Consider the following 27,743-nt stretch of genomic DNA (forward strand, 5'->3'; position numbering starts at 1 on the left):
GTGTGTGTGTGTACCTGCAGTAATGCAGCAGCCATGTAGAAGGCTATGAAGATGGATGTTAGCGTGGTGTGTCCTCCCTGCATGGAGTTGATGGTGTAGAGGAAGACCAGGTGACCTGGAGCAACCAGGAGGAAGAGCACCCGTGCTGAACGAGAGTTCACATCTGGGAAAGAGAGAGAAATCAATTAAGTCAATATCAGTCAATATTGTACCTTTTTATGAAACTAATCAATACTCACTGGAACCAAAGAAGGATGTGCAGGGGGTGGGGCATTTCCTGGGGTTGGGGTCAGGGTCTCCCATGGGGATACCATTCATGTGCAGATAGGTGGAGATTCTACTGGCCTGCACCGCTACCAGGTTACCTCCCACACCTGGCATACACACAATACAGCACACATATGAGACAGACATAGTGTACAGTGCATTCGGGAAAGTATTCAGACCCCTTGATTTTTTCCCACATTTTGTTACGTTAGAGCCTTATTCAAAAATGGATTAAATAAAAATGTCCTCATCAATCTACACACAATACCCCATAATGACAAAGTGAAAGGAAACAAGCCCATCTCTGACCTTTTTAACCCGTTTCTCCTCTCTGACGCTCTTCTAAATTTACATCAACAACATAGCTCAGGCAGTAGGAAGCTCTCTCATCCATTTATATGCAGATGATACAGTCTTATACTCAGCTGGCCCCTCCCCGGATGTTGTGTTAAACGCTCTACTACAAAACTTTCTTAGTGTCCAACAAGCTTTCTCTGCCCTTAACCTTGTTCTGAACACCTCTAAAACATGCTATGTTGTTGTCTTAGGTCTCTCTTCATGTAGTGTTGTGTTGTCTCTCTTGTAGTGATGTGTGTTTTGTCCTATATTTTTATTTCATTTATTTTTAATCCCAGCACCCATCCCCGCAGGAGGCTTTTGCCTTTTGGTAGTCCGTCATTTCAAATAATAATTTGTTCTTAACTGACTTGCCTAGTTACAGTAAATAAAAGTAAAATAAAAACATCCTTGATGAAAACCTGCTCCAGACCACTCAGGACCTCAGACTGGGGGGAAGGTTCAGCTTCCAACAGGACAACGACCCTAAGCACACAGCCAAGACAACACAGGAGTGGCTTCTGGACAATTTTCTGAATGTCCTTGAGTGGCCCAGCCAAAGCCCGGACATGAACCCGATCGAACATCTCTGGAGAGACCTGAAAATACATGTGCAGCGACGCTCCCCATCCAACCTGACAGAGCTTGAGAGGATCTGCAGAGAAGAATAGGAGAAACTCCCCATCCAACCTGACAGAGCTTGAGAGGATCTGCAGAGAAGAATGGGAGAAACTCCCCAAATACAGGTGTGCCAAGCATGTAGCGTCATACCCAAGAAGACTCGAGGCTGTAATCGCTGAGGGTCTGAATACTTATGTAAATGTCATATCAGTTTTTTTTTTTTTATTTTTTTTATTCTAGAAACCGTTTTTTTGCTTTGTCATTATGGGGTATTGTCTGTATATTGATGAGGATTATTACTTTTTAAATCAATTTTAGAGTAAGGATGTAACATAACAAAATGTGGAAAAAGTCAAGGGGTCTAAATACTTTCCAAATTCACTCTGTCAGTGGTTGTGTATCAGTGGTTGTGTGCAGAGTATTCAGTGCCAGGAGAGAGTCTTACCGTTGATAACAGGAGTGAAGACAGCCATGCCAGCGAAGTTGGGGTTGGACACGGTCTTATCTAGGATCAGACCCCCAACACTGAGGAGAGCACAGAGGAAGGGAGGTGAAACACAAGTGAGAGATGAGAGGTAGGTGAAAAGGTAGGAGAACAGTGACTCAGATGAGAGGAAGTGAAACATGTAGGAGAACAGAGACACAGATGAGAGAGAGGTGAAACAGGTAGGAGAAGAGTGACTCAGATGAGCGTAAGCTGAGACAGGTAAGAGAACAGTGACATAGATGAGAGGAAGGTGAGACAGGTGAGAGAGGAGAGACATAGGTCTTGCACCTGCTGATTGCCATGGCAATGATGACAGGTTCCCAGCCTGAGTAGAGCACCTCTCTGGTGGAGGGGATCCTCCGAGCGATCAGCACCCACAGAGGGGTCAGCGCCACAAACACAGCACACACCAACGGGTTGGCATAGTCGTTAAACTCTATAAGAAAACACACACAGGAGTCAGCATCCTTGTTACGCTATACACACACACACTTCATCAGCTCAATATAAAAACGGTACCAACGCATGGTACACAACGCTGTTTGTGAATAAGAAATGTGTTATTACTCTTCCAACATGAGTATTTCCATCTTTTTATATGTGATGGTGAGGTCAATGAGGTGTGGTGTGAAAACATGTTATCCTGCATCACATGTCACAGGGTTTGTTGATAGTGAAAACACTATCACTGAACTAACATACACACATTCCCTACCACTGTGAGGTTAGTGGTGGAATCAAACCTCAAGTAGGCCTATGTTAAAATAAGATCCCTTCTATTAGTGTCAAGCCAGGAAGGGTCGAGTTAAAGTGTTTCCATTGGGACTTTTACTGCCTGAAAAGGCCGTTCAGATACTCAGCCACACTCACACCCTGGGGTGAGACAGATAAGTATAACGCAGAGTGGGTGTTGGTGAGATGTGTGTATGTGAGTGATAAGTGTGTCTGAGTGTGTCTCTATTTCAAGCATGTACTATGTGTTCTATTTAGTTCTGTGATCTCAAGTGTCCGTCTGTGTGTGTGTGTGTGTGTGTGTGTGTGTGTGTGTGTGTGTGGGTGTGCGTGCGTGCGTGCGTGCGTGCGCGCGTACCCAGCTCCTTGTACAGTCCTGTGCTGATGCCAGCCAGCAGAGAGAGGGTGATCAGATCTCCCAGACTGGCAGCGATGGGCGTGGCCACATTGTCAGGGTTGATGCCCACCTTCCTGGATGCGATGATTACACCAATCATAATGATCCCTGCAAACAGAAGGATGGGCTTAATGTTAAACACACCAATCATAATCAGCTTTATGGAAATATGTAACATGTTCATTTGATCACAGTTTAATCAGTGTTAACTTCTTTGGGGTAGTATTTTCACGTCTGGATGAAAAGCGTGTCCAGAGTAAACTGCCTGCTACTCAGGCCCAGATGCTAGGATATGCATATTATTAGTCAATTTGGATAGGAAACACTCTGAAGTTTCTAAAACTGTTTGAATGATGTCTGTGAGTATAACAGAACTCATATAGCAGGAGAAAAAATCCAACCAGGAAGTGGGAAATCTGAGGTTTGTAGGTTTTCAAGTCTTAGCCTATCCAATATACAGTTTCTGTGGGGTCATATTTCACTTCCTAAGGCTTCCACTAGATGTCAACAGTCTTTAGAATCTTGTTTCAGGCTTCTACTGTGAAGTGGGAGTGAATGAGAGCTGATTGAGTCATGGGTCTGCCAGAAGGCCATGTGCTCAGTCAGGCGTGCGTCCGTTCCCTTTAATTTCTAAAGGCAAAGGAAATCTCCGGTTGAAACATTGTTGAAGATTTATGATAAAAACATTCTAAAGATTGATTAAATACATCGTTTGACATGTTTCTACGAACTGTAATATAACTTTTTTGACTTTGTCTGGACCTAGTGCTTGCGCATTTGGATTACTGTACTAAATGCACAAACAAAAAGGAGGTATTTGGACATAAATTAAGGACTTTATCGAACAAAACTAACATTTATTGTGGAACTGGGATTCCTGGGAGTGCATTCTGATGAAGATCATCAAAGGTAAGTGAATATTTATAATGCTATTTCTGACTTTTGTTGACTCCATAACATGGCGGGTATCTGTATTGCTTGTTTTGGTCTCTGAGCGCTGTACTCAGGTTATTCCATGGTGTGCTTTTTCCATAAAGCTTTTTTGAAATCTGACACAGCAGTTGCATTAAGGGGAAGTATATCTTTAATTCCATGCATAACAGTTGTATTTTCATTAACATTTATGATGAGTATTTCTGTAAATTGACGTGGCTCTCTGCACTTTCACAGGATGTTTTGGAGGCAAAACATAACAACGAGACAATGTAAACAGAGATTTTTGGATATAAATATGAACTTTATCGAACAAAACATACATGTATTGTGTAACATGAAGTCCTATGAGTGCCATCTGATGAAGATCATCAAAGGTTAGGGATTAATTTTCTCTATTTCTGATTTTTGTGACTCCTCTCTTTGGCTGGAAAAATGGCTGTGTTTTTTTGTGACAAGGTACTGACCTAACATAATCGCATGGTATGCTTTTGTCGTAAAGCCTTTTTGAAATCGGACACTGTGGTGGGATTAACAAGTTTATCTTTAAAATGGTGTATACTACATGTATGTTTGAGGAATTTTAATTATGAGATTTCTGTTGTTTGAATTTGGCGCCCTGCACTTTCACTGGATGTTGGTTAGGTGGGACGTTAGCATTCCACGTACCCTAGAGAGGTTAAATCGTATCTGGGGTTACTATGTGCATATGAACAATTACAGTCTGAAAAATGTTTACAGTATTATTTACATAGTTATTCTTCTAGTGGTACCTAGTATCAGAGAAGCGATGAATGCGGTTGCCACACTGGAGGCACACAACAGGATAGCATGTCCCAGTCTAAAGTTCCCTTCTGGGATCCAGCCAAAGATCACCGCAGCGATGGACGCCAGGAACCCTACTACCGTGGCCTGGACCTGGGAGAAGGCAGAGAGAGAAGGGGTACTGTAAACTATACTGTACGTGTGTGTCACTGTAGTAAAGGTCTCCTCGACCTGAGGAGGCTTAGTGTGTGTGTGTGAGTGAGTACTGTAACCCCCTGGTGAGCTGACCCAGCTCACAGTGACCCCCTCTAGCAGGTTATGTGACTGACGGGGATCCAAAGTGCTGGGGTTAGGGGGCTTCCAGGAACCTGTCCAATATTACACATAAGAGCACTTGTACATCTGACTGTGTCCAGTTCTGGTAACAAAATGTCACCTTACCAGGACACACCGTGATTGGACTTATTTTGTGATTTTTTTATGTCGGTGTTCCATCATTCCATGCACATGTTTTGTTTCAGAATGTGTTGAATGGTTTTCTGTTCCACAGTGTTCCATGCAGGTGTGGTGGGATGTTATAGAGTGTTCCATGTGTAAAAGAAACGCACACCTGTTTAGGCTGGCTAGCGGAGTAGAACACTTTAAAAAGAAAAGGAGAGCCGCACACTCTAGGACCTCAGATGCAATAATTTAATAACCTAATGACCAACGTTTCAACATACAGGCTGTATTCATCAAGGTATAATGATGAAGACAGTTTGTCTGTTGAAACGTTGGTTATTAGGATATTAAATGATTGCATCTGAGGTCCTAGAGTGTGCGGCTCTCCTTTTCTTTCATAGAGTGTTCCTTACCTGGATGAGGGCGAGGTTTCCAACGATCATCTTCCACATGTCCTTGGCTGAGTCCATCTGACCAATATTAGCCTGCAGAGAGAGACGCGGGAGACCGTAAGAGAACGCAACACAACTATAAAACAGATTACCATGAGACCAAGACCACAGCACTCAACTATGTCTGACTGGCCACGGTTTGAAAAGAGGAAAAGTAACCAGAATCATGATGTTTCAAAAGCTGAGAATCTGTACAATTGAGTATGTATACATGTACATGAAAACGTGTGTGTGTGCGCGCTGTGTCATAGGCCCTAGGTTCTGTCAGAACAATTAGGGTTCAATTCTCAAAGAAGCTCTGACCCCTCCACCCTGCGGCCGACTCCACTTATCTCATCTCTCTGTACACACACACACACACACACACACACACACACACACACACACACACACACACACACACACACACACACACACACACACACACACGTCTCTCTCATTCATGGTCTCAAGCATCAAGTGGCTGTCCAACAGAGGCACAGTGTGTGTCAGAGGCTATGAGCCTAATGACCACTCTGCTCAGAGGCGTGTGTGTGTGTCTGTATCCGGGAAGTTGAAAGAGGAAGGGTGAGCCTTCAGGGGCCGTGTTTCAAGCCCATGTGTACAGAGAGAGATGAGTGGAGTTGGCTGCATGGTGGATAAGGGGGCGCAAGGCAGGGAGATAAGAGACAGGGCAGGTCACACTACACTACACACACCAGCCACCCAAACAATAAAGAAACCATACGCTCACACACACACACACCACTGACGGCGTGATGAAGGCAGCAAGGGCTCAGCCAGAATAGGCCACAATGTCACGTAAGCTTTAGCCTTGGTTGTTTTTCAGTTGGTGTGTGTTTTCCCAGCTGTAGAAAGGCTATGAGCTGTGTTTTCCCAGCTGTTGAAGGCTATGAGCTGGTGGTGAGATAAGGCAGCGTCTAAGGGTTTAGTGTGTGACAGTAAATGACGGTAGCTAGCTACCCCGCTATCTTTTTGTTAGCCTAGCACTCATCCGTCTTTTAGGCTTAGAGAGAAAGAGAGCAGGAATAGCAGATATTACATTTATTATGAACATGTACATTAAACCATGTCAATAATGGATGTCAGAGAGTAGCCTACAGTAGGCTGGCTCTAGACACTATGTGGTAGCTAATGCGGTAATGTCAGCCTGCCGTCATCCACTAAATATGATTATTCCAATAGTCAATTAGGCTCAAATGCAAGGATCACAGAGAGTTACAGAAAACAACTGTTTGTAGAAAGGAGAGAGAGAGAGTGTGAGTTTAGCCCAGAATCTCCTCAACCCCTAAACAAAAACAACCATTTTCAGCAGATCAAAATAAGAAAGAAGACAGAGATGTGGTCATGTGGATGGCATTCTGACTCAGCCCCTGGGACCAACCATTTTTTCTTTGATAGGCTCATTAGGAAACTTACAGTGATCTTAATCTGTTGATAATTAGTCATTCCGTGGAAAGAAACGTGGCCAACTGAAGCCAGCCAAGATCCTCCAAGAAAAACAATAACTCTAGGTGGAACGGGAGTAGGCTAATGTCACACCAAACAAATGACATACACAGTTCATCTGCCAGATCATACACGCTCAAGTCACCTGGCTGCCACCAAGTCGCAACAGCAAGGAAAGCAGTAAAGTTTGCTACATAAAAAATGCATCCATTCTTCCTCCTTCCAGTCTTGGAATGGGGGTTACCCAACATAGCAATATCTGGGAGCCCTAGACTCAATTCACCTGCATCACAACTCAAAAGTCAGGACAGGAAAGAACTGGAAAAGCTTATCACATTCTGCTGTGTTTGTCAGGCTGTTTTCCCACAAGCCAGTGGAAGGAATGTGTGGATTGATGTGCTTAATAGCAGCAGTGAGCTACTAATTTTAGTTACTACATAGTTCTAGGAATACATTCTTAGAAAAAAGGGTTTCCAAAAGGGTTATTTGGCTGTCCCCATAGAATAACCCTTTATGGTTCCAGGTAGAACCCTTTTGGGTTCCATGTAGAACCCTCTGTGGAAAGAGTTCTACATCTAACCCAAAAGGGTACTTCCTGGAACCAAAAAGGGTTCTTTAAAGGGTTCTCCCACGGCCGGCTATAGCCTTTTGGGCTAGAGCTTTTAGGCCCCCCACCTTGCGGCAAAACATTTTAGTGGCCCCCCTCTTGATGGTGGAGAGAAATGTTACAGTTTTAAAGCAATTTTTATGCTCTCCTACTCCTTTTGCCATGGGGCAGAGAGAAAAAAATGAGCAATTGCAAATTTGCACTTCCTGCAATTCTACACATTTTGTAATGACTAATGCCATGTTATATCATATCTGAATGACTAACAAAATCAATGGGGGCCCACTGGAGGTCAAGGCCCCTTGGTACGTTCCCCGCATGCCCGGTCGGTATTCGGCCATGATTAATTAATTTAGCTGGACCTTCACACTTAGACTTTTCGCAAAATACCCTGGGCTACACATATTACTGCAATGTGAAGTTGCGAACTTGTCACGTCTCGACCGCTACCTCGCACAACACTCGCCCGACAGTTGCCCCCATTTAAGCAGCAAAGTGTAAACAGAATTGTTTCGTTAAGCCAACACTCTTACAGTAAACATTGTAATAGCAGAGCAATGTTTTTTAAAAAGCTGAAATGTACAGACATTTTGTCATGTATTGTCATGTTGTGTCTTGTTTCTGTCCTTTCCCTTCACCCTGTCTCCCTCTGCTGGTCGTTATTAGGTTACCTTTTCTCCCCCTCTTTCCCCCAGCTGTTCCTTGTCTCCTCCTAACTACCTCGTCACCCCTTTTCCCACCTGTTCCCTTTTTCCCTCTGATTAGTCCTCTATATCTCTCTCTGTTCCTGCTCCTGTCTTTGTCGGATTCTTGTTTGTGTTTTTCATGCCTGAACCAGACTATCGTCATGTTTGCTGCAACCTTGTCCTGTCCTGTCGGAATCTGCCGGTCCATCTGAGCCTACCTACGTTTTGTTATTAAAGAAGTTCTGTTTACGTTAATTCGCTTTTGGGTCCTCATTCACGCACCGTAACAGAAGAATCCGACCAAGAATGGACCCAGCGACTTCGGATCCTCTCCACTCAGCCGTCGAGATCCAGGGAGCGATGCTAGGCAGACACGAGCAGGAATTGTCTGCTGCTCGACATGCCGTTGAGACCCTGGCCACCCAAGTCTCCAACCTCACAGAACAGGTTCACCATCTCCGCCTCGATCCACCGGCCACTTCCAGGGCTTTCGAATCTCCGGAGCCCAGAATCAATAACCCGCCGTGTTACTCTGGGGAGCCCACTGAATGCCGCTCGTTCCTCACCCAGTGTGATATTGTGTTTTCTCTCCAGCCCAACACTTACTCCAGGAGCACTGCTCGTGTCGCCTACGTCATATCTCTCCTTACTGGACGGGCTCGTGAGTGGGGCACGGCAATCTGGGAGGCAAGGGCTGAGTGTACTAACCAGTATCAGGACTTTAAGGAGGAGATGATGCGGGTTTTTGATCGATCTGTTTTTGGGGAGGAGGCTTCCAGGGCCCTGTCTTCCCTATGTCAAGGTAATCGATCCACAACAGACTACTCTATTGAGTTTCGCACTCTTGCTGCCTCCAGTGGCTGGAACGAGCCGGCTTTGCTCGCTCGTTTTCTGGAGGGTCTCCGCGCAGAGGTAAAGGATGAGATTCTCTCCCGGGAGGTTCCTTCCAGCGTGGATTCCTTGATTGAACTCGCTATTCGCATTGAGCGACGGGTTGATCTTCGTCACCGAGCTCGTGGAAAGGAGCTCGCGTTCTCCGTTGCCCCCCTCTCCGCATCACTACCATCTTCCTCTGCCGGCTCGGGTGCTGAGCCTATGCAGCTGGGAGGTATCCGCATCTCGACTAAGGAGAGGGAACGGAGAATCACCAACCGCCTCTGTCTCTATTGCGGTTCTGCTGGTCATTTTGTCACTTCATGTCCAGTAAAAGCCAGAGCTCATCAGTAAGCGGAGGGCTACTGGTGAGCGCTACTACTCCTGTCTCTCCTTCAAGATCCTGCACTACCTTGTCGGTCCATCTACGCTGGACCGGTTCGTCAGCTTCCTGCAGTGCCTTAATAGACTCTGGGGCGGAGGGCTGTTTTATGGACGAGACCTGGGCTCGGGAACATGACATTCCTCTCAGACAGTTAAGGGAGTCCACGGCCTTGTTCGCCCTGGATGGTAGTCCTCTCCCCAGGATTCAGCGTGAGACGCTACCTTTAACCCTCACTGTTTCTGGTAATCATAGCGAAACCATTTCTTTTTTAATTTTTCGTTCACCTTTTACACCTGTTGTTTTGGGCCATCCCTGGCTAGTTTGTCATAATCCTTCCATTAATTGGTCTAGTAATTCTATCCTCTCCTGGAACGTCTCTTGTCATGTGAAATGTTTAATGTCTGCTATCCCTCCTGTTTCCTCTGTCTCTTCTCCACAGGAGGAGCCTGGTGATTTGACAGGGGTGCCGGAGGAATATCACGATCTGCGCACGGTGTTCAGTCGGTCCAGGGCCACCTCTCTTCCCCCCCACCGGTCGTATGATTGTAGTATTGATCTCCTTCCGGGAACCACTCCACCCGGGGTAGACTATACTCTCTGTCGGCTCCCGAACGTAAGGCTCTCGAAGATTATTTGTCTGTAGCTCTTGCCGCCGGTACCATAGTCCCCTCCTCCTCTCCCGCCGGAGCGGGGTTTTTTTTTGTTAAGAAGAAGGACGGGTCCCTGCGCCCCTGCATAGATTATCGAGGGCTGAATGACATAACAGTGAAGAATCGTTATCCGCTTCCTCTTATGTCTTCAGCCTTCGAGATCCTGCAGGGAGCCAGGTTTTTCACTAAGTTGGACCTTCGTAACGCTTACCATCTCGTGCGCATCAGGGAGGGGGACGAGTGGAAGACGGCGTTTAACACTCCGTTAGGGCACTTTGAATACCGGGTTCTTCCTTTCGGCCTCGCTAACGCTCCAGCTGTCTTTCAGGCATTAGTCAATGATGTCCTGAGAGACATGCTGAACATCTTTGTTTTCGTTTACCTTGACGATATCCTGATTTTTTCACCGTCACTCCAGATTCATGTTCAGCACGTTCGACGTGTCCTCCAGCGCCTTTTAGAGAATTGTCTTTTTGTGAAGGCTGAGAAGTGCTCTTTTCATGCCTCCTCCGTCACATTTCTCGGTTCTGTTATTTCCGCTGAAGGCATTAAGATGGATCCCGCTAAGGTCCAAGCTGTCATTGATTGGCCCGTCCCTAAGTCACGCGTCGAGCTGCAGCGCTTTCTCGGCTTCGCGAACTTCTATCGTCGTTTCATCCGTAATTTCGGTCAGGTGGCAGCTCCTCTCACAGCCCTTACTTCTGTCAAGACGTGCTTTAAGTGGTCCGTTTCCGCCCAGGGAGCTTTTGATCTCCTCAAGAATCGTTTTACATCCGCACCTATCCTTGTTACACCTGACGTCACTAGACAGTTCGTTGTCGAGGTTGACGCGTCAGAGGTGGGCGTGGGAGCCATTCTTTCTCAGCGCTCCCTCTCTGACGACAAGGTCCACCCTTGCGCGTATTTTTCTCATCGCCTGTCGCCGTCGGAACGTAACTATGATGTGGGAAACCGCGAACTGCTCGCCATCCGCTTAGCCCTAGGCGAATGGCGACAGTGGTTGGAGGGGGCGACCGTTCCTTTTGTCGTTTGGACTGACCATAGGAACCTTGAGTACATCCGTTCTGCCAAACGACTTAATGCGCGTCAGGCGCGCTGGGCGCTGTTTTTCGCTCGTTTCGAGTTCGTGATTTCTTATCGTCCGGGCTCTAAGAACACCAAGCCTGATGCTTTATCTCGTCTCTTCAGTTCTTCAGTAGCCTCCACTGACCCCGAGGGGATTCTCCCTGAGGGGCGTGTTGTCGGGTTGACTGTCTGGGGAATTGAGAGGCAGGTAAAGCAAGCACTCACTCAAACTCCGTCGCCGCGCGCTTGTCCTAGGAACCTTCTTTTCGTTCCCGTTCCTACTCGTCTGGCCGTTCTTCAGTGGGCTCACTCTGCCAAGTTAGCCGGCCATCCTGGCGTTCGGGGTACGCTTGCTTCCATTCGCCAGCGTTTTTGGTGGCCCACCCGGGAGCATGACACGCGTCGCTTCGTGGCTGCTTGTTCGGTCTGCGCGCAGACTAAGTCCGGTAACTCCCCTCCTGCCGGCCGTCTCAGGCCGCTTCCCATTCCCTCTCGACCGTGGTCTCACATCGCCTTAGATTTTGTCACCGGACTGCCTTCGTCAGCGGGGAAGACTGTTATTCTTACGGTTGTCGACAGGTTCTCTAAGGCGGCTCATTTTATTCCCCTTGCTAAGCTTCCTTCTGCTAAAGAGACGGCACAAATCATCATCGAGAATGTTTTCAGAATTCATGGCCTTCCGTCAGACGTCGTTTCGGACAGAGGTCCGCAATTCACGTCTCAATTTTGGAGGGAGTTTTGCCGTTTGATTGGGGCTTCCGTCAGTCTCTCTTCCGGCTTTCACCCCCAGTCTAACGGTCAAGCAGAACGGGCCAATCAGACTATTGGTCGCATCTTACGCAGTCTTTCTTTTCGCAACCCTGCGTCTTGGTCAGAACAGCTCCCCTGGGCAGAATACGCCCACAACTCGCTTCCTTCGTCTGCGACCGGGCTATCTCCTTTTCAGAGTAGCCTCGGGTACCAGCCTCCGCTGTTCTCATCTCAGTTCGCCGAGTCCAGCGTCCCCTCCGCTCAGGCTTTTGTCCAACGTTGCGAGCGCACCTGGAAGAGGGTCAGGTCTGCACTTTGCCGTTATAGGGCGCAGACTGTGAGAGCTGCTAATAAGCGTAGAACTAAGAGTCCTAGATATTGTCGCGGTCAGAGAGTTTGGCTCTCCACTCAGAACCTTCCCCTTAAGACCGCTTCTCGCAAGTTGACCCCGCGGTTCATTGGTCCGTTCCGTATTTCTCGGATCATTAATCCTGTCGCAGTGCGACTTCTTCTTCCGCGATATCTTCGTCGCGTCCACCCGGTCTTCCATGTCTCCTGTGTCAAGCCCGTTCTTCGCGCCCCCGCTCGTCTTCCCCCCCCCCCCATCCTTGTCGAGGGCGCACCCATCTACAGGGTCCGTAGGATTTTGGACATGCGTCCTCGGGGCCGTGGTCATCAGTACCTAGTAGATTGGGAGGGGTACGGTCCTGAGGAGAGGAGTTGGGTTCCCTCTCGGGACGTGCTGGACCGTGCGCTGATCGATGATTTCCTCCGTTGCCGCCAGGTTTCCTCCTCGAGTGCGCCAGGAGGCGCTCGGTGAGTGGGGGGGTACTGTCATGTATTGTCATGTTGTGTCTTGTTTCTGTCCTTTCCCTTCACCCTGTCTCCCTCTGCTGGTCGTTATTAGGTTACCTTTTCTCCCCCTCTTTCCCCCAGCTGTTCCTTGTCTCCTCCTAACTACCTCGTCACCCCTTTTCCCACCTGTTCCCTTTTTCCCTCTGATTAGTCCTCTATATCTCTCTCTGTTCCTGCTCCTGTCTTTGTCGGATTCTTGTTTGTGTTTTTCATGCCTGAACCAGACTATCGTCATGTTTGCTGCAACCTTGTCCTGTCCTGTCGGAATCTGCCGGTCCATCTGAGCCTACCTACGTTTTGTTATTAAAGAAGTTCTGTTTACGTTAATTCGCTTTTGGGTCCTCATTCACGCACCGTAACACATTTTACTTGTATTTGAATCTTGTTTTATGGAATTACCTGTAATTGTAGTAACAGCCTGTTGCATTCTATGATTATCACCGTAGTTTAAAATCTAAAAATGTTTTTCTTTGCTTGACTGTATTGAGCCACCAGGCAAGAAGCAACTCCCAATGGAATTATCAATGTTTTCAGTCTCTATTTGCTTTTACCTCATACAATTTGAGCTGTGGACCAAGAATGTTGCATTGCCAGCCACAACGAAAGGTAAGGCAATGATTTAATGTAAATTCAAAAGTAGATATCTCTTTCGCCACACCACTCCTCAGACTCTCCTTCATCTCTCGTAGTGTGAATATGGCCTAACTACCAATCTAAACATTTTAGTTGACATGACTAATTGAGTGACTGTCAGAAACTGATATAAGAGAGAAACTGCTGATGCCCAACCATATTTTAAATTGCACCTGGGGTATTGTACTATTCTTACTCTCAATAGTAAGTTGTCTGTAGGCCCTGCATTAAAGACCAACATTTTTTTTTCTGGCCCTTGCCAGTGGGTTTGGCAAGGGCCAGCCAACGAGAGCATACAGGACGCAGAAGTGGATAGTATGTGGGGCTTTGGTGACAAAACGTATGGCATTGTGATAGACTGCATCCAATTTGCTGAGTAGAGTGTTGGGAGGCTATTTTGAAAATGACATCGCAAAAGTCAAGGATCGGTAGGATAGTCAGTTTTACGAGGTTATGTTTGGCAGCATGAGTGAAGGAGGTTTTGTTGCGAAATAGGAAGCCAATTCTAGATTTACTTTTGGATTGGAGATGCTTAATGTGCGTCTGGAAGGAGAGTTTACAGTCTAACCAGACACCTAGGTATTTGTAGTTGTCCACATAAGTCAAAACCATCCAGAGTAGTGATGCTAGAAGGGCGGGCAGGTGCGGGATCTAGCGGAATCTATTTCTATCTTACATTGTGATATTGCAGGCCTAGGTGAGGATATTACAGGCCTAGGCCGATAGTGGTCAAGTTCCTGAGGGTCAAGGACAAGGTAGCTGTTCTGGAAAGAGCCAAGAACTTGAGAGGAATGTATGTATATATTCCTCAACGAGGACTATCCTGAAGCTGTGCGCCAGAAGAGGAAAGAACTTATTCCAGCCATGAAAGCTCCTAGAGTGCGTTGGGACATTGCTTACATCTGCTATGACAGGCTTATTGTCCACCCTCCCAGAAGCCTGGAAGGGATGAGAGAGCCAATCCTATGGGTTTGTAGCTTCAATCCCGCCTCACACACACCAATTAATGGAGAGCTGAAAGTATATATTTTTATTTTGCTTTATTTGCTCTTTTCATATGTTTATTTCTAATAAGATACCCAGGAAAGGGCTGAGCATGGCCACATATAATAATATGGGCTTTAGAAACAAGGTAACTTAAAATAACTAAAAAAAAAATTGAATATACTTGAATATACATTGAATATACGAAACATACAATATTCTTATAGCATTGAAGCCACTAAACAGCTACATCATACCAGTCATCCAACAAACTCCCATTCAGAGCGACACACAGAAGCATCCAGGGTCTATGCCCTGCTCAAAGGCACGTTGACAGGTCTCCCAACAGGCCAAAAAACATGAACCCGAACCCTCCAAGATCCCCCACAGTTCCCCAATAGCTGTCCCTCAACCATTCGAGACCTCTCCAACAGTCCCCCCCCCCCCCCAAGAAAAAAAAAAGAAAAAAAATACAATTCATTCAATTCCCCACCCCTGTAACGGTCGTCGTCGGTGGAAGAAGGTGAGGACCAAGGTGCAGCGTGGTATGTGTCCATATTTATTAAATGAAAACTGAAATAACAAAATAATAAAGAAATGACAGAGAACAGTTCTGGCTGGTGCAGACACACAACAGAAAACAATCACCCACCCAACACAATAGAAAACAGGCTCTCTAATTATGGTTCTCAATCAGGGACAACGATTGACAGGTGCCTCTGAGAACCATACCAGGCCAAACACAGAAATAGCAAATCAAAGAAAAACTAACAAAGACAACCCACCCAACTCACGCCCTGACCATACTAAAACAAAGACATAACAAAAGAACTAAGGTCAGAAGGTGACATACCCCCCCCCCCCCCCACAAAGGTGCGGACTCCGGCCGCAAAACCTGAACCTATAGGGGAGGGTCTGGGTGGGTGTCTGTCCGCGGTGGCGGCTCTGGCGCGGGACGTGGACTCCACCATAGTCCTTGTCCGCCTCTTAGCCCGCCTCCGTGGCCTCTTAAGAGCAGTGACCCTTGCCGCCGACCTCGGACTGGGGACCCTAGCCACGGGTCCCGAATGGACGGGAGACTCCGGCAGCACCGGATGGACGGGAGACTCCGGCAGATCCGGACGGACAGGAGACTCCGGCAGATCCGGACTGGAGGGAGACTCCGGCAGATCCGGACTGGAGGGAGACTCTGGCAGATCCGGACTGGAGGGAGCACCTGTAGGAAGGAGACAGAGAGACAGCCTGGTGCGGGGGGCTGCCACCGGAGGGCTGGTGCGTGGAGGTGGCACCGGATAGACGGGACCGTGAAGGCGCACTGGAGCTCTCGAGCACCGAGCCTGCCCAACCCTACCTGGCTGAATGCTCCCCGTAGCCAGGCCAGTGCGGCGAGGTGGAATAGCCCTCACTGGGCTGTGCTGGCGAACCGGGGACACCATGCGTAGGGCTGGTGCCATGTACCCCGGCCCGAGGAGACGAACTGGATATCAGATGTGCTGAGCCGGCTTCATGGCACCTGGCTCGATGCCCACTCTAGCCCGGCCGATACGAGGCGCTGCTGTGTCCCGCACCGGGCTATGCCTGCGCACCGGGGACACCGTGCGCCTCACGGCATAACACGGTGCCTGCCCGGTCCACATCTCTCCACAGTAAGCACGGGGAGTTGGCTCAGGTCTCCTACCTGACTTAGCCTCCCCCCCAACACATTTTTGGGGCTGCCTCTCGGGCTTCCTTGCCAGCCGTGTTCCCTCAAAGCGCTGGCCCCCTTTACCTGCTGCCTCCGCTCTCCTGGCTGCCTCCACCTGCTCCCATGGGAGGCAATCCCTTCCAGCCAGGAAGCCCCTCCCATGTGTAGCAACATGCCGTCCAGAATGTATTCCCATGTCCATTCCTCCTTATAGCGCTGCTCCTGCCCGTTACCACGCTGCTTGGTCCTTTGGTGGTGGGTGATTCTGTAACGGTCGTCGTCAGTGGAAGAAGGTGAGGACCAAGGTGCAACGTGGTATGTGTCCATATTTATTAAATTAACACGGAAATAACAAAGAGAAACGACCGAAAACTGTTCTGGCTGGTGCAGAAACACAACAGAAAACAATCACCCAACCAACACAAAAGAAAACAGGCTCCCTAAATATGGTTCTCAATCAGGGACAACGATTGACAGCTGCCTCTGATTGAGAACCTAGACAAACAATAAAGACATTACATTATAAAACAGCTCTCGACAATAGAGAGAGAGAGAGAGAGAGAGAAGAGAAGAGAAAAGAGAGAGTGAGAGAGAGAAGAGAGCGAGATCAGGTGTGTATGTATAAATCCGTATGTGTAAGCGAGCATGAAATTGAGTACATGTGTGTTCATATCCACTTCATAGTGTTCAGATATTTTTACAGTTCTCATACTTTCTTTTTTTCGTAACCTGAAGGCCCTGTAGATTTTAGTACAGCCATGGTGTTATGGAGATGTCTCGGAATAGCTGTCCATCTATAAAGAGTTTGTCCACAATGAGAAAGGCACGCTTACCCTTCTCCCTTTGTTGCCTTTGTACCGGATAATGTCTCTTACGACCATTGTTTATCTCCCTTGGAAATTGGTCATTGAGACCGAATTTGGTCCCTTTAAGCTCCCTTCCCCTGATTTTGATCAGCTCCTTTTGTTGGTGGTGTTCACATTTTGCGATGATCGGTCGGGGATTCTTAGTATTGTCGCTCTGGGCTCAGTCTGTGTACTCGGTGGAAAGCCACCTTGTTTACAGTCTCTATAGGAAGTATCAAGGCGGATTGCACTAATTCTCTGATCACGCCCTCTGAATTACTGGATGCGTCCTCAGGAATCCCAGAATTTTGAGGAATTTTCACGCATGCTTCAACTTTGTATGTCTAGTAGCGACTCCTTCATCACCCTGTTTTCCCTGAGTAGACAATCCATGCTGAAATCGTGGATTTTTATTTTGGCTTGTGTCTTGTGATTTTTGTCTTGTGTTCTCATTGGAGAGTGAGAATTTCACTTTGGCTAAACTCCAAACTCCCCCTCAGCCCTGCTACCTCCTCACACAACTTTTCCAGTGTTGCAAGGATTCCAGCCAGAGCACTAGCTTCTACTTCAACTGTAACTAAATTGTCCTTTCCATGATGGAGTATTTTGTTCCTCCATAGCGTAAAGCTGTTGGTACTCGTCAATTTCCATCAGGATCTCCTTAGTATCCAGGTTGGCTCTTTACAACAACCAGTTACTTTACGAAAAGATAACAATGAGTCTTTCCCACGATGACGACATGTGTCTGTCATACAGCCAGCTACTACTCGCGGAATCCACACAAAAAAATGTAACACAAACTTACAGTCCCAGCTGTAAGGCTAACCGCGTTGTGGAATCTTTAGTAACAAAACTTTAGTTCTGATTAAAACCGATTTAATGATTTAAAAAATATATATTAACAACAAACCGAGTGTAGACAGTACAATGTTTGGTTGCGCACTCTGATGACGTGTATCCGGCTCTAAATGTTTGGTCTTCCTAGAGACCCCCCAAAAATCTACTTGCTAACATCAGATAACATTCATATATTAGCCATTTTTGAGACTCACTTAGATAATTAATTTGATGATACAGTAGTAGCAATACAAGGATATAACAATTATAGAAGAGACAGAAACGCTTATGGGGGAGGTGTTGCTGAATATATATATTCAGAGCCATATCCCTGTAATACTAAGAGAAGATCTTATGTCAAGTGTTATTGAAGTGTTGTGGTTGCAGGTTCACTTGGCACATCTAAACAATTTTATCTTGGGGTTTTGCTATATGCCACCAAGTGCTAACAGTCAGTATCCAAATAATATGTGTGAAATGCTTGATAGTGTATGTGATGTAAACAGAGAGGTCTACTTTCTTGGGGACCTGAATATTGACTGGTTTTCATCAAGCTGTCTGCTCAAGAGGAGGCTTCTCACTGTAACCAGTGCCTGTAATCTGGTTCAGGTTTTTAATCAACCTACCAGGGTGTTTACAAACATTACAGAGACAAGATTATCCACATGTATCGATCACATTTTTACTAATACTGTAGAACTTTGTTCTAAAGCTGTATCCGTACCCATTGGGTGCAGTGATCACAATATTGTGGCTATATCCAGGAAGGCCAAAGTTTCAAAAGCTGGGTCTTAAATAGTCTATAAGAGATCACACAAAATATTTTGCTGTGACTCTTATGTGGATGAAGTTAAAAATATTTGTTGGTCTGATGTGATTAATAAGGAGCATCCAGACGCGGCACTTGATGAATTTATGAAATTGCTTCTTCCAATTATTGATAAACATGCACCTGTTAAGAAACTGACTGTTAGAACTGTTAAGGCTCCATGGATTGATGAGGAATTTAAAAACAGGATGGTTGAAAGAGATGGGGCAAAGGTTTGACTAATAAGTCCGGCTGCACGACTTACAGCAAATTGAGAAATTATGTGACTAAACTCAAAAAAAAAAAGAAGAAACTGTATTATGAAGACAAGATCAATGATATAAAAAACTTGAGTAGTTTAAAATTAAATTATGGGCAGAAAGACAAGTTCAAGTCCATCTTTTATCGAATCAGATGGCGTATTCATCACAAAACCATTTGATATTGCCAATTATTTTAATGATTACTTCATTGGCAAAGTGGGCAAACTTAGGCAGGAAATGACAACAACAAACAGTGAGCCATCGTATTCTTGCATAAAAAAAAAATAATGAAAGAATAGTTACTCCAAGTTTGAACAGAGCTGTTCTTGTCTATTAATGTAATTTATTATGTCATGTTTCATGTTTTGTGTGGTCCCCAGGAAGAGTAGCTGCTGCTTTTGCAACAGCTAATGGGGATCCTATTAAAATACCAAATACCTGTTTAATTGTTTACCACAGCACATCTACTGTTAGTGTAATGTACGAAACTAATTAGTTTATTTGTTTCCCATTTATGTTAAACAAGTGTCTGGTACGGTCAGATTTTTTAAATCAAGATTGGGGGTAAAATAACCCTGGACTGTCCATATTTGAGATGTATAACTACACCAAATCAATCAGCTGATTGAGTTACTTGTGCCAAAAGGGCGTGGGGACAGAATCAAACCCACACTGAGACGTTAGGCCTATATGTGTGCACTGAAGGCAGCAGTCCTAACCACTAGACCACCCCAGGTCACGATTGAACAACATTGACAGTTCATTCGTAACCTTAGGATCCACTTGACCCCTCAAACTCTACTCTGGATCTCGAAGCCAGTTCCACTGCATTTTTTCATTGTTCCCTCTAATCAGGGACTGATTTAGACCTGGGACACCAGGTGTACGCAATTCATTATCAGGTAAAACAGACAACCAGCATGCTCCGGACTTCGTAGGGCAAGAGTTGAAAACCCCTGGTCTAGACACTTGTATGTAGTAGCCTAGTGGAGACAAATATCTATCTTGTGTTATTAAGCTATATAAAATGACGGTTGATGATGTGTATGGTTGCATTTCAGATAGATTTTTGTACATTTTAATATTTGCAGTAATAGGATCAAGGCCTAGCATTTGAGCGAGTCAGAGAGAACATTATTTTAATAGCAAGCCCTGATTCCAATTACTCAACTGCCCCCTGCATGGACAGAAAGAGAACTGCTCATTTTCAGCCACTCACGAGGGTCATTTGAATTTCCTGATGCATCAGGAAAATTCTCTGCGACAAAGAGTGATCAAGATAAGATCCAACATCTGTACCATCCAGGGGGTGTACATGTACATTAAGCTGCCTCACGCTACAGAAACAAGAGATAGGCTCCTGCTCGTATGAGCGGTTTCGGCTCGCACTAGCCAAAGGCTACTTTAATTACTTACTTTACTTCTGGAAACATCAAATTAAATTCGCTCTCATCTGGTTTCAACAAGTTTATGCTGAATGTTTCCATGATAACTACGCCAAAGCCTCTTCATACACTGAGGTGAACAAACAATGTTTGTAAAAAAAAGTAAATGCAAGCAAACACTGTATAGCATAAAAAACATGGTTAAAAATAATTTTGATATCATAGATGGTCAGTCCTTGCATCCATAGCTCTGTCTTTGAATTTAAGGGTGGTTACATTTCTCCAGCCCCATCCCCCCCACTATATACCGAAACAGTGGTGGGGGGGATGCCTTGTTGTTGTTTCAACTTCTGATTGCTGCTTTACCTGTGATTAATGTTTGTTCACCTGTAGCCCACCTGCAGGCCTCTCATCAGTCAAACTCTCTATTGTGCTCCAACAGGCTGATTTGGTATTTTATTAGGATCCCTATTAGCTGTTGCAAAAGCAGCAGCTACTATTCCTGGGGTCCACACAAAACATGAAACATAATACAGAATGACATAATACAGAACATCATTAGACAAGAACAGCTCAAGGACATAACTATATACATTTTTAAAAAGGCACACATAGCCTACATATCAATGCATACACACAAACTATCTAGGTCAAATAGGGGAGAGGCGTTGTGCATCACGAGGTGTTGCTTTATCTGTTTTTTGAAACCAAGTTTGCTGTTTATTTGAGCAATAGGAGATGGAAGGAAGTTCCATGCAATAAGGGTTCTTGCAGCACTGGACCACATGACTGGACAAAAATCAGGATTAGACAAAACTAGAGCCTGCAGAACTTGCTTTTTGGAGTGTGGTGTCAAAAAAGCAGAGCATCTCTTTATTACGGCTAGACATCTCCCCATCTTTGCAACCACTGAATAGCAAACTGTTGTTTGTGTTTTGACCATGACAGTTTACAATCTGAGGTAACACCAAGTAATTTAGTCTCCTCAACTTGTTCAACAGCCACACCATTCATTACCAGATTCAGCTGAGGTCTAGCACTTAAGGAATGGTTTGTATCAAATACAATGCTCTTCATGTTCGGGACCAGTTTATTACTGATTACCACCCATTCCAAAACAGACTGCAACTCTTTGTTAAGGGTTTCAGTGACTTTATTAGCTGTGGTTTTTTTCCAACAGTTTGCTAAGACCTGGCAGCAAGCTTATAGGTATGCTGTTAGAACCAGTAAAGGCCGCTTTACCACTCTCGGGTAGTGGAATTACTTTGGCTTCCCTACAGGCCCGAGGACAAAGACTTTCCTCTAGGCTCAGATTAAAAATATGACATATAGGAGTGACTATAGAGTCAGCTACCATCCTCCATAGCTTTCCATCTAAGTTGTCAATGCCAGGAGGTTTGTCATTATTGATCATTAACAAAAAAAAATCCACCTCTTCCACACTAACTTTACAAAATTCAAACTTGCACTGCTTTTGCACTGCATCAAACCATGGAGCCTTAACAGTTCTTAACAGTTCAGTCAGTTTCTTAACAGGTGCATGTTAATCAATAATTGGAAGAAGCAATTTCATAAATTCATCAAGCGCAGCGTCTGGATGCTCCTCATTAATCACATCTGACCAACAAATATTTCCACATAAGAGTCACAGCAAAATATTTTGTATGATCTCTTGTACACTATACATGCTCATGTTGATATTAGTCATACTGATTTATCTGAGTGGAATATTACAATAACATTATGGTTTCTAGAGTTCGCCTCTGTTCCTCCTGATGTTGAGAAATGACTGAATACGCACACACCCCACACACACACACGAGCATACATGTCCAGAAATGTCCACACAGGCACCTACACACGCACACACACACAACACACACACTCACCGCTGTGGACAGTCTGGAAGCCAGTGTCATCTCCAGGTTGCCCTTTAACCCCAGCAGCGCTGGGACCAGGATGAAGACCTCCGTCACCTCTGTAAACACCGTCCAGTGCTGCAACACAAGAACACAGTCTGAAACCTGATCTCTTCCTTTTCTCAGTGACATGCTATCTGTTCAAACCGTGTTGGAATCATAATCATATTCCCTCTGGAGAGGAGCAAGGTCATTTTGACCTTACACTGTGACCCTTCACCACCCTCTTTCTGTCACTTCTCTCTCCCTCTCTTCTCTAAACATCCACCTGCTCCTTATCTATCCCTCTCCTCTCTCTCTTCCCCTGCCCTTTCTCGCCATTCTCCCTGTCTTCAACAACACTATAATAAAACACTGTAACAAGATTTATTTTTATAGATATCACCTTTCATACAGTACTTGCAGCCCACATTGTTTTTACTGTAACCCTCCATCTGCCTGCTAGCTCATGTGCTGAGGCAGAGAGCTAGCAGGCAGATTGGCAAAGAAGAAGAGAGTATTTAATACTCTCTGCCTCTGTTCCAGTTACCATACCTCTCCACAGTGAACGACTTAGTCTGGGGCAAAGTCAGCCAGGAGCAAGGCCAGCTAAATCTAAAGGGTCATTTAGATATACTGTATGGCCTGGGATGGGAGACATCAGAGAAAATGAATAAATTACAAATGCTCACGCTCACGCAGCTGAGTTGCTGTAGAATCAAATGGAAATTCCCAGTTGATGACTCTGTGGTCTTGGAGCAGATTACCGGCCCACTATGCCCCCCACCTTAGCTGTATTCCAGCCCTTGAGATGGTCTCTATGAGTTCCTGAACTGATGACTGTGGTAAAGTGCCTCTCTGATGTTTCTCCATTAGCCCAGTGCAGTGGCAGGAGCAGCAAAGTGGGACAGAGGATAGACAGGGCTGGTGCATAAGGATGAGGATGATTTTGGGATACATGGCTAAGGAATGACTGGGTTAGACTCACTATAAGGTTGGGGCAGTGGTACAAGCCTGGGGTTGGGGCATAAAGCTGGGGGTTGGGGTTGGGGTTGGGGCTGGGGAATAAGGCTGGGGGGGTGGGGTTGGGGTTGGGGCTGGGGAATAAGGCTGGGGGGATGGGGTTGGGGCTGGGGTATAAGGCTGGGGGGTTGGGGCTGGGGTATAAGGCTGGGGACATTAATCCATCAACTGAGAAAGCGCTTGCCTTCAGAGTCAGTCCCACCTGCCCCCAGCACTTGCAGCTCATCGCTCAGCCCACAGCTAAATCAATACTGAGAAGGCTGTAGGGGAGAGGAATAACAGCTAGATAACTTTATCCTGCCTACACATCCCTACAGTGAGAAATAGCAGTGTTTCATCAGCAGTCTGGGTGGAAGTGATAGCACAGTTAACCTCCTCTCTGTCTGTCAGCAGCCTGGGCTCTTTAAAACGGTTGACTCTACAGGGACCCCACCACCCCACCTTCTGGCCTTCTCCCAACCCAGCTCTGGTTAGCCAACCACCCTAACCCACTTCTCTCTCTCTGTCTCTCTTCTATTAAACTCTACCTCTTTCCTCCCTTTTCCTTTCCCAACTTTCACCCTGTCCTCCTCTTTCTACTCTCCTCTCCAGCTGTTATATATGTTGTTGTCTCCAATGGAACAGTGGAGCCCAGCCAACACCTCACCCCCCAACGACCAGCCCCAGTTCTGCAAACTCTGTGGATAGTCAGTCAGTCAGTATCATGGTGTATCAAGAGGAAATGAACGCAGCCCCGTTTGCCCAGTGTTGCTCATGTGGAGTGTTCACCGGGCATGTCCCCCACGATAATTATTTTTTAGAAGATCCGGTGACTTTTTAAAAGGATATTCTTCCCATTATTTTGGGTTGTGGGCCCCCTAAAGCTGCCGAGCATATGAACATGTTGTAAGCCATGGCAAAATGCAAAATGTTTTGAATGACAGGAAATTAGATTTAAAACTGGGAAAAAAATCTGACTTTGCACAGGTCCAACACTGCTTGCGAGCTGGGGGTTGAGGGGGAGGGGGAGCGTTGAGGTGGTAGGGTGATACTTGACTAGTACAGTGTTGAGACTTGACTAGGTGAGGGGTGAGGTCTGAAGAGAAGGAATTACAAAAGTTCATAATATGTATTGCGTACCAGTGACTGGCTTGTTGTCTCTCTGGGCCTGACTAGCATGCTGTCTCGAGGACAGTGCACTGTTTGTGCACAGGCAGGTTTGGCTGTCACAGTGGCACAAAGAGATAAATAACCTTTAGAACGATGTTGTACCCAGACAGAGCTAAATAACCTTTAGAACAGTGTTGTACCCAGACAGAGCTAAATAACCTTTAGAATGGTGTTGTACCCAGACAGAGCTAAATAACCTTTAGAACAGTGTTGTACCCAGACAGAGCTAAATAACCTTTAGAACAGTGTTGTACCCAGACAGATCTAAATAACCTTTAGAATGGTGTTGTACCCAGACAGAGTTAAATAACCTTTAGAATGGTGTTGTACCCAGACAGAGCTAAATAACATTTAGTATGGTGTTGTACCCAGACAGATTATCAAAAGTACTGCATGTTTGGTAAAAATACTATGATGTTAAAAAATGTATTATGTTTAAAAACATTGCAGATTTTACCATGGTGCAGTTCGACAGCTAAATGAATGCAGCAGAAACACTGCTCATATGAAACTGCTGTGTATATCTGCACACTTTCTACAGGCAGGATTCTGAACCCAGCAGCATAAAACACCAACGCAATGTTGATGACTGTGCAGTGACACCAATGGTTGGAACACATATGACATCACAGGCAGTAACACTGATGGCACACAGCAGTGTTTCTGCTAGATTATTTTCCTAGGGGGGAGCCCCTGAGCCAATAATGCTGGTTGCTAACCAGCAGCCTTTCTATATTAGTGATGGCTGTTTAACAGTCTGATGGCCTAGAGATAGAAGCTGTTTTTCAGTCTCTCGGTCCCAGCTTTGATGCACCTGTACTGACCTCGCCTTCTGGATGACAGCGTGGTGAACAGGCAGTGGCTCGGGTGGTTGTTGTCCTTGATGATCTTTTTGACCTTCCTGTGACATCGGGTGCTGTAGGTGTCCTGGAAGGTAGATTGTTTGCCCCCGGTGATTTGTTGTGCAGACCGCACCACCACACCCTCTGGAGAGCCTTAAGGTTGAGGGCGGTGCAGTTGCTGTACCAGGCGGTGATACAGCCTGACAGGATGCTCTCGATTGTGCTTCTGTAAAAGTTTGAGAGGGTTTTAGGTGACAAGCCACATTTCTTCAGCCTCCTAAGGTTGAAGAGGCGCTGTTGTGCCTTCTTCACCACACTGTCTGTGTGGGTGGACCATTTCAGTTTGTATGTGATGTGTACGCCAAGGAATTTTCCAACTTCTCCACTACTGTCCCATTGATGTGGATAGGGGGGTGCTCCCTCTGCTGTTTCCTGAAGTACACAATCATCTCCTTTGTTTTGTTGATGTTGGGTGAGAGGTTGTTTTCCTGACACCACACTCCGAGTGCCCTCACCTCCTCCCTGTAGGCTGTCTAGTCATTGTTGGTAATCAAGCCTACTACCATTGTGTCGTCTGCAAACTTGATGATTGAGTTGGAGGCACACATGGCCACGTAGTCATGGGTGAACAGGGAGTACAGGGGGGGAATGAGCATGCACCCTTGTGGGGTCCCAGTGTTGAGGATCAGCGAAGTGGAGATGTTGTTTCCTACCTTCACCACCTGGGGGCGGCCCGTCAGAAAGTCCTGGACCCAATTGCAGAGGACGGGGTTGAGACCCAGAGCCATAAGCTTAATGATGAGCTTGGAGGGTACTATGGTGTTGAATGCTGAACTGTAGTCAATGAACAGCATTCTTACATAGGTATTCCTCATGTCCAGATGGAATAGGGCAGTGTGCAGTGTGATGGTGATTGCATCGTATGTGGACCTGTTGGGGCGGTATGCAACCTGAAGTGGGTCTAGGGTGGCAGGTAAGGTGGAGGTGATATGATCCTTGACTAGTCTCTCAAAGTACTTCATGATGACAGAAGTGAGTGCTACGGGGCGATAGTCATTTAGTTCAGTTATCTTTGCCTTCTTTGGTACAGGAACAATGGTGGCCATCTTGTAACATGTGAGGACAGCAGACTGGGTGCGATTGAATATGTCCGTAAACACACCAGCCAGCGGGTCTGCGCATGCTCTGAAGATGAGGGTTAACATGTTTAAATGTCTTACTCACGTCGGCCACGGAGGAGGAGGCTGTGACTATAATCAAAGAGAATTCTCTCGGGAGATAATGCGGCCGGCATTTGATTGTAAGGAATTCTAGGTCAGGTGAACAAAAGGACATCAGTTCCTGTATGTTGTTAATGTTACACCATGAGTCGTTAATCATGAGGCATACACCCCTGCCCTTCTTACCAGAGAGATGTTTGTTACTGTTGGCGCGCCGCATGAAGAAACCTGTTGGCTGTACCGACTCTGACAACATATCCCAAGTGAGCCATGTTTCCGTGAAACAGAGAATGTTACAATCTCTGATGCCTCTCTGGAAGGCAACTCGTCACCTAATTTCGTCCACCTTGTTGTCTAGAGACTGGACATTGGCGACTAATATGCTCAGAAGCAGTGAGTGTTGTGCTCACCTTCTAAGTCTAACCAGGAGGGCGCTCCGTCTGCCTCTCCTGCGGTGACAATGTTGTTTTGGGTCGGCCTCTGGGATTAGATCCAATGTACAGGGTGGAGGTCCGAACAAAGGATCCCCTTCTGGAAATTATTCGTAATGTTGGTAAGTTGACGTCGCTCTTATATCCAATAGTTCTTCCCGGCTGTATGTAATAACACTGGGCTAACAATGTAAAAAAGAATACATAAAAAAACAAATTACTGCATAGTTTCCTAAGGACTTGAAGCGAGGCGACCATCTCTGTCGGCGCCATCTTGTTGAGCATTTTTTTCAGCCACTCAATAGCAGGCTAACCCACTAAAACCTTCAAACTCAATCAGACACTAACAAGCTAGCCATACACTCTCAGATAAAGGGTACGGTTAGGGTACAGTATTGTTCAATGGGGCACAAAAATATCAAAATATACACAATGTACACAGAGGTACACATATGATCTCACATGGTACTGTCGGTACATTTTATGGTACATGTGCAGATAACCTAGTAGAATGGTACATTTGTGTGACACTAAAGAGCTGTAATTAATTTAGTAGCAAACTTAACCCAACACTGAGCGACCTTGTCATTCCATTGTTGTCAGTAGTGGGATGGTGTAGAGGCGTATACTGTACATGTGAGGGACTTGATATAGAGAAGAGGTACATTTTTTGTCACTTAAAAGGAACAAATGGTACACTATTGTCTCTTTTAAGGTACAAACTGCATGGGTACAACTATGCACCTGTAACTAATGGTAAAATGGACGTACCTTACTGGGTACCACTACAGTGATAAGCATTTGTACAATTCTGTACCTTTTTTTCTGAGTTTATGCCAGTCAACGATTGACAGGATGTAGCATTGTTAATAGGCTATTCCACAGTGTAGCACTTAAAAGGAGGATTTGGATGGTTAGAAAATGCACATTATTCAACTTCTGAGCATTTTTTTGTATTACCTTTGGGAGGGTGTTAAACAAAATAAACAT

General features: G+C 45.8%; 1 protein-coding gene across 3 annotated transcripts in view; it reads right to left on the minus strand.

Moving 5' to 3' along the window:
• Nucleotides 1-27,743, minus strand: part of LOC110528045 (solute carrier family 41 member 1) — a 43,692-nt gene that overhangs the window by 4,275 nt on the left and 11,674 nt on the right. For all 3 annotated transcript variants that reach the window (XR_005052615.1, XM_021609829.2, XM_036983603.1), the window contains exons 3-10: nucleotides 22,080-22,187; nucleotides 5,393-5,464; nucleotides 4,547-4,691; nucleotides 2,802-2,948; nucleotides 2,000-2,147; nucleotides 1,670-1,749; nucleotides 240-374; nucleotides 15-163 (exon numbers count right to left, since the gene is read on the minus strand). Coding sequence is in view for 2 of the 3 variants with exons in the window: in XM_021609829.2 (XP_021465504.1) it covers nucleotides 15-163; nucleotides 240-374; nucleotides 1,670-1,749; nucleotides 2,000-2,147; nucleotides 2,802-2,948; nucleotides 4,547-4,691; nucleotides 5,393-5,464; nucleotides 22,080-22,187 (984 nt within the window). In the remaining variant the exon portion in view is untranslated. The remainder of the gene's footprint in view (nucleotides 1-14; nucleotides 164-239; nucleotides 375-1,669; nucleotides 1,750-1,999; nucleotides 2,148-2,801; nucleotides 2,949-4,546; nucleotides 4,692-5,392; nucleotides 5,465-22,079; nucleotides 22,188-27,743) is intronic.

Source organism: Oncorhynchus mykiss, chromosome 7 (assembly GCF_013265735.2).
Source record: "Oncorhynchus mykiss isolate Arlee chromosome 7, USDA_OmykA_1.1, whole genome shotgun sequence".
NCBI classification, from domain to species: domain Eukaryota; kingdom Metazoa; phylum Chordata; class Actinopteri; order Salmoniformes; family Salmonidae; genus Oncorhynchus; species Oncorhynchus mykiss.